The following is a 7248-nucleotide window of genomic DNA, read 5'->3' on the forward strand; positions in this document are numbered from 1 at the left end:
CTATGTATCCACCCTGTATGTTACATCCTCAAAGAACCAAAATAACATTGTCAAGCACGAGTTCCCTTTCGTGAAAACCTGATGATTGGCTAATAACGGTTTGATTTCCAAATGTCTTGCTGCTAATATCTTAATAACGGATTCTAGCATTTTCCCAAATACTGATGGTATGCTAACTTGGCTATAGTTCCTTGCTCTCTGTCTGCCTGCTTTCTTGAATAGAGGTATTTCATTTGCGTTTTTCCAATCCATTGAGACCTTTCCAGATTGTGCCACGAGAACTGTTTGCATGCATTTGCTGTGCTCTGCTGGAAAAAGCCATAACATGAGAGTTTCTTATCTGTAGAAAAGGATTCTGAACACTTGATTAAATTAATACATGAAGTGGCATTTTCACTTTGTTTGCCATATTGTTTATCACATTTCACTGCACTCGGACTTTATGAAAATGATGGCCCGGTGGTGTTTTTCTGGCAACAACATAATGGGAAGGGCAGGCTTCAAATATCGTCCTCTGCACAAACCCAATAATCCAATGTATGGAAAGATGCAATCACCAGGCTGATGATTGTTGCTCCACAGGAAAAATGTAACAGAAGAAAGTATAGAAATGAAACTGATTTCCATCAGTTTCACACTCTATCTATTGTAGCCACAGTTTAAATCACATGAGTCACCGATAACAGAAAAAAACACCAACTGAATTGCAGCTTATCTCGGTCTGCTTGAGCCTGATAAATGTTAGCGAACTCGATTATTGGACCAGCTCTCAGAATTACTGATTCAGTTACAGTGTGGGAGACCGGGTCAGTGTTTAACTGGAATCTGGAAACTTACTTTATTCGGACCCGGGTTCAGTAATTACTATTAATCCAGTAATATAATCACGCGGGAGTAAACAGCACTGGTAGCCGGATGTGCGTTGTGCCAGTACCCTGGGTATGTACGATGCTGGTACCAGAAATTGTGCTATATTGCGTCCTGGGAGTGTGGTGTACCTGGGCAGGAACTGTGTTGTATCGGGAGCTGGTTGTATGCCATAGCTAGACAGGGGAGTGCGCTGCCATGGACCACCGAATGTGCTGTATTGGGATACAGGAGTTTAATGGCTTGCTACTCGAGCATTTGTTGCACAGTTATCCAGGGCCATGTTGTATTGGTGCCCGCTAGTTTGCTATACTGGAGTGGTGGTGTGTTCCGTTCCGGAAAATGCAGTATCTACTGTACTGGTTCCAGAAAGTGACCTACTGTGTCCCAGGAGCATACTTTGTGGGAACCCGGGCAGGCGCTGCACCTCGGCCCTTGGCCATGATATCCTGGGACTGGGGAATGTGTGGCTCCGGGACTCAGTCGTGCGCTGTACCGTGATTCCTGACTTATATTGTGTGATGTTCCAGGACTGGGGAGTGAGCGGTATTCGGATGAGGAATTTAGCAGTAGCATTCCCTTCTGATCTGACACAGATTTCTATTTGTTCTCCTACAATTTATCAAATGATGAAGCATGTTATCAATTGGCAAAGTATCTTTCAGCATAGATCAAAATCTGCTTTATTCAAGAACAGGCAAATGGTACAGAAAACTGAGTATGATAATATGTTCGATGTAATCATTTCAACATCTACCTGGAAATTGGACACATTCCGAATAGCACAGGGAGAAGGAGTGAGGGAGGGGGTGGGCTTGTGGGGGGTGGGGGAGGGGGTGGTGGGGTGTTGGCGGGGGAGTTGGTGGACGTCTATGTGGATCGGGTACTGGTAATTTATTATAGAAAATATAGTTTTATTCTCTATCAATCCCGATGACGGTGGAGAAATCAATAACCTTCACAGCCTTCCTTTTTTCCTGCTGCCTTTCCAGTTTTCCTGATCCTGTGCTCTCTCTCAAATCATATTACTTCAGAAAAAAGCAAAGGTCAGAGAAACTTTTCAACACTGAGACTCGGCGTCTGCCTTGGCAATGTAAGCTCATGGTGAATTTTGGAGAAAAATACAATCATAGCAAGTGTTCATTCCCAAAGTACCCTGGATTGTGTACACCAGTACGATTGTGGAAAGGAGGCGTTCGTTGAAATGCATCTGTCGTTATTGTGAGATCATTTTATCGGATTAATTTGAAAATCATTGTAAGAGGATATTTAACTCCATTTATCAATTCCTGCCTGTATTTTCTTTGGGTCACTGCATAAATAAACGTGTTTGTGCAGCAACTCAAGAGCTGGAGCATGAAGCCTATCTCTTGAACAAATGTTGGCAGGGAAACAGTAACAAGGTACCAAAAGTATTCCAGTCGTTTCAAAATGGAACAAACCATAAACAACACCCATAACAATATGAAATTCGCCGATATAACGAACAGTAAAATCATGGATTTTCTTCGGTTCGCCATCTCTGGGTCACTGGGACTGTCCCCTCTGCTCCCACCCCGGAGCCGCCTGCGGGCTCTACTGGTCACTATAATGTTTCTGACCGTCAGTGCATTGAATAGTAGAATCAAAATAAATGGAATAAGAGGTGTTAAAATGTAATGCATTAATTCCGTAACAGCCCAGGCCTGTGAGTGTGATACAGCTGATGCCACGAAGCAAAACCAGGGACTGTTTGAAATCGTATATTTAGATTCATACAGAAAATACCAAAAAATGTTCTTCAAACAGCTCAGTGCAGTCACTGTTCCGAGAACCACAGCGGCTGTTTTCTCTGTACAGTATTTCGTTTTCAGCTTCTGACAACAAATGGCTACAAATCGATCAAAGGAGAATATGACGGTAAACCAGACAGAACAGTCTGTGGCGGCATAAAGCAGGACAGCGTGGATATCACAAACTCTAACGTAATACAGAAAAGCAGATTGTTCCCGATAAACAATTGGAATCTGCCTGAGGATCAGATCGAAAATAATGACCAATAGATCTGCCGCTGCCATGGCTACGAGATAGCAGGTGACACATTTGGAGAGACCACACTTTCCCCGAGACAGGATCACAATCGTCACCACGTTAGCTGTAAGCAGAAGTGAATCGTAAATTACTCATCAAACACCGCAATAATAGAAGTTTGACGTGCTTCGGTGAAATAACGGAAAAGGATGTGGAATACGTCTATTCACGTTCTTCACAATAAACTGAAATTCGGAGCAAAAATATGATGGTATCTGTTATCTTATCTGTGACACAACATCCTGTATATATATTTTGCAATCACAGTAATCTGTAATGAATCGGCAGTTAAATGATGCAAAGGGATCAAATAAAACAAGGTTACAATAGTAAGTCAATTTAGATTAAATAGATATAGGACAAAAATCTGGAGCTACACTTCCATATGGACAGTGGAAAGTGATTAAGCTATTCAACCACTTGGACTTGTTCCGCCATTCAAATATTTCGCGGCTGATCTTTATCTGAACTCCATCCACACCCCACGGATTCTTAATCCCGGGCAAAAAAAATACTACCAATCTCAGTTTTGAAACATTCAATTCGGCACAGTGGCGCAGTGGTTAGCACCACAGTCTCACAGCTCTCGGGACCCTTGTTCCATTCTGGGTACTGCCTGTGTGGAGTTTGCAAGTTCTCCCTGTGTCTGCGTGGGTTTTCTCCGGGTGCTCCGGTTTCCTCCCACAAACCAAAAGACTTGCAGGTTGGTAGGTAAATTGGCCATTATAAATTGTCACTAGTATAGGTAGGTGGTAGGGAAATACAGGGACAGGTGGGGATGTTTGGTAGGAATATGGGATTAGTGTAGGATTAGTATAAATGGGTGGTTGATGGTCGGCACAGCATCGGTGGGCCGAAGGGACTGTTTCAGTGCTGTATCTCTAATCTAATTTACCTCGTCTAAATGGCTTTGTCAGGGGAAATTTTCCAGATTTCCACTGCGCATTGACTGAATCGGATCGAAATCATGACTATTAAGAACACAACAATAATTTGATTGACATCAGTGAATGAGAGCTCACATCCATGGAACACAGGTCACAATCAAATATACATGCTGAGAAAATAGAAATAATTGCACAAACTGAAAAAAGACAGAAAGAAAGGGAGAGATAAAGCATAACGAATTTTGAAGCAAAGAAAGGATTAAAGAAGGAAGGAAGGGAAAAAAGAAAGAAGGAAGGGAGGAAAGAAAGAAAGAAAGAAAAAAAGGAAGAAAGAAAGAAGGAAGAACTCGCATCTATTGACACTAAACGGAAAATCCGGTCATGCAAAACACTTGACTGCCAGTGAAGTACCTTTCCCATATATTCACGGTTGCAGTCACGCTTGCGATATAAGTAATGTCATACAATAAATTTCTGGACGTGCAGACTCAGATATTACATGCTGCTAAACTCCAGTTACTGAAGTACCAGTTCCAGGTAGCAACTTACTCGGGAGAGCAATCGCAGCCAAGATGGGGAAGTAAATCTTTTCTATATCATTAAGCGCCCAAAGAATTTTGAGTTTTATCAGGAAACTAAGAGACATTATTTTCCCTTTTGGTAAGAGTCGATGATTCGATGTTGTTGATGCTGGAAGAAATTCTCCAATTGACACATTGTGAGGATCTCCATTCTTTATAGGAGAAAACAAAAATCCATTAGGTCAGATAATTCGATTCCTTACAGTCACTGAACAACCAGATGAAGTCAACAGCTTTCACTCCAGGATTGTTTAAAAATAACAGCAGGATTTCGAAATAGACATTTCCTTGAAGACCGGGTTAAAGCTGTACCTTCATTCACTCATACAAGTCCCACAATCCACGAAGTATTTCACTGATGTCTTTTCCCAAAAATAATGCTCCTAGACAGTGGATTTGCCCAGTGTCATCAAATAAAAGCCCGAACAAATGTGTTCCTATTCGAGAGGATCAACCAAAGAAGAACTTAAGTAAAAAGCAAAACATAAGAATTTTAATATCTGAAATAATAATATTACTGACAGTTTCCATCAAGCCCTCCGTACCTGCGGTGCAACTTCAAAAAGATGCTGCCTGTTTTACTGATTGTTTGCAGCATATTTTTCTTATCATTCAGATTCCCAGCTTCCACAATATTGCTTTCGTTTCAAGAATTTAAAAACATTTCCTGGATATTTATTCTGGGCTGCTTCTTGTACAAAATGAATTGATTCAGAAAGCATCTTTTCCAGTTGATGATACCGGTGAGAATATATATGTCTTACACGAAAGAAAGAAGGAAGGAAAGAAGGAAGAAATCTAGTCACATTTTATTGTGGGCACTATTGTAACAATTGCTGGCTACAGTTAAGAGCCGACTCTTGGAAATTATTGATGCGTGATTCTTCTGAATTTTAATTAAAAGTTTAATATTCCTGCTTAAGAAACAGGGAGACAGATTTGAAACTATCACATCAAGTGTTTGCACGTCATCCTTACACTGCCAAAGTACAGGGTTTTGAAAATATTGGATGGTGATTATCTCAACAAGTGTAACTGACGTTTAGCGAATTACTTGTACTTCTTTCACTGTCGTATATTGTATTCGCTGCTCACAGTGTGGTCTCCTCTACATTGGGGAGACCAAGCGCAGACTGGGTGACCGCTTAGCGGAACATCTCCGCTCAGTCTGCAAGCAGGACCTTGAGCTTCCGGTTGCTTGCCATTTCAACACTCCCCCCTGCTCTCATGCTCACATCTCGGTCCTGGGATTGCTGCAGTGTTCCAGTCAACATCAACGCAAGCTCGAGGAACAGCATCTCATCTACCGATTAGGCACACTACAGCCTGCCGGACTGAACATTGAGTTCAATAATTTCAGAGCATGACAGCCCCCCACTTTACTTTCATTTTTAGTCATTTTTAGTTATTTTTCCTTCCTTTTTTTTTTACATTCCTTTTTACATTTTTTACAATCTTTTTTTGCATTTATTTCATTTCATCTTTGTTTGTTCAGTTTGCTTACCCACTGTTTTTTTCAGGTTGTTTTTCTTCAAGTTTGCACTTACTGCTGTTCAATATTTAGTATATTCACACCTAATCTGTGCTGATGCTTTGACTTTCAACACACCATTAACATATTGTTTGCCTTTGCTCCGTGACCTTTTGGTCAGCTATGTGGCCTGGTCCAATCTGCACCTTCTCCTTTGTTATCTCTTGCCCAACCCCCACCTCACTTGTTTATAATCTGTGACTTTTCTAATAGTTGTCAGTTCCGAAGAAGGGTCACTGACCCGAAACGTTAACTCTGCTTCTCTTTCCACAGATGCTGCCAGACCTGCTGAGTGAATCCAGCATTTCTTGTTTTTGTTTCAGATTTCCAGCATCCGCAGTATTTTGCTTTTATCTTAACTGGTGGAATTGTCCAGTTACTGATTCCAAATCTTGTGCCTCTCTCCATCTTCGAACAAAGTGTGCCCTAATTTCCCTGCTTATTATCTTGAACGAGCAACACTGGCAACCTCCACCCATTTTGTGCATTTCTTTATTCCTTCTTTGGTCGTGAGTGTCGCTGGCCATACCAGCATTTGTTTTCCATCCCTAACTGCCCTTGAGTCGCTGGTGGTGTGCCTCTATCTTGAACAGTGGTTCTCCAGATGATGCATGTACACCCATAGTGCTGTTATGGAGTAAGTTTCTGACTTTGGATCAGCGATATTGAAGCTTTACCGATATAGTTCCAAGTCGGGATGGTATGAGGCGTGGAGGAAAACTTTCCATGGCATCACCAATATCTTGCCCAATCATTTAGCCTGTGCTTAACGCATTGTAGACTCCTTACTTCCTCCATACAGCTTACCTTCCCAGCCAACCTTGTACAGTCAGCAACCTTGGATATAATACACACAGTACTCTCATCTCAGTTATTAACATGGATAGAAAATAGCTGCAATCCAAGCACAGATTCTTGTGGTGTTCCTCTAGTTGCACTCCACCATCCCAAAAATTACATGTTTAATCCTACTCACTGCTTTCTGTCTGTTCTGTCGGCTAACTAATTATCAAATCAAGTGAGTGTCTTACCCCGAATCCCATGAGCCCTAACCTTGTGAAAGTACCACTTGAGTAGCATCTTATCCAATTTTGTCAGAAACCCCAAGCATCATGCAGCCACTGATTATCGCTCACCAACAGAGCTAGTTACACCCACAAATAAAAACAATGAACAATTTGTTAAACATCGTTTTTATTGTTTCACGTACTTAACATTATATTATAGCATTTTGCCGAGTTATAATCTCAGGCTAACTAGCCCATAGCTCCATACTTCCTCTCTACACCCTCGCTATGATAACGGTATTACA

At 41.4% G+C, this 7248-nt stretch overlaps 1 protein-coding gene across 1 annotated transcript; it reads right to left on the reverse strand.

The window, feature by feature from the left end:
* Nucleotides 1-2099: 2099 nt before the first annotated feature.
* Nucleotides 2100-4470, reverse strand: LOC137357481 (probable G-protein coupled receptor 139). The gene is made up of 2 exons (XM_068023827.1): nucleotides 4374-4470; nucleotides 2100-3001 (listed from the first exon to the last, which is right to left on the reverse strand). The coding sequence occupies exons 1-2, from the start codon at nucleotides 4468-4470 to the stop codon at nucleotides 2100-2102; spliced, it is 999 nt and encodes a 332-aa protein (XP_067879928.1).
* Between the last annotated feature and the right edge of the window lie 2778 nt (nucleotides 4471-7248).

The sequence above is a fragment of the Heterodontus francisci genome, chromosome 48 (assembly GCF_036365525.1).
Source record: "Heterodontus francisci isolate sHetFra1 chromosome 48, sHetFra1.hap1, whole genome shotgun sequence".
Taxonomy (NCBI): Eukaryota; Metazoa; Chordata; class Chondrichthyes; order Heterodontiformes; family Heterodontidae; genus Heterodontus; species Heterodontus francisci.

What these genes read in the sequence shown, in the direction of transcription:
- LOC137357481 (XM_068023827.1), bottom strand. Translation starts at nt 4,470, where the DNA reads ATGTCTCTTAGTTTCCTGATAAAACTCAAAATTCTTTGGGCGCTTAAT. An exon ending in GGCTGCGATTGCTCTCCCGA is followed by an intron (nt 3,002 to 4,373) that starts GTAAGTTGCTAC and finishes TTCTGCTTACAG; the next exon opens with CTAACGTGGTGACGATTGTG.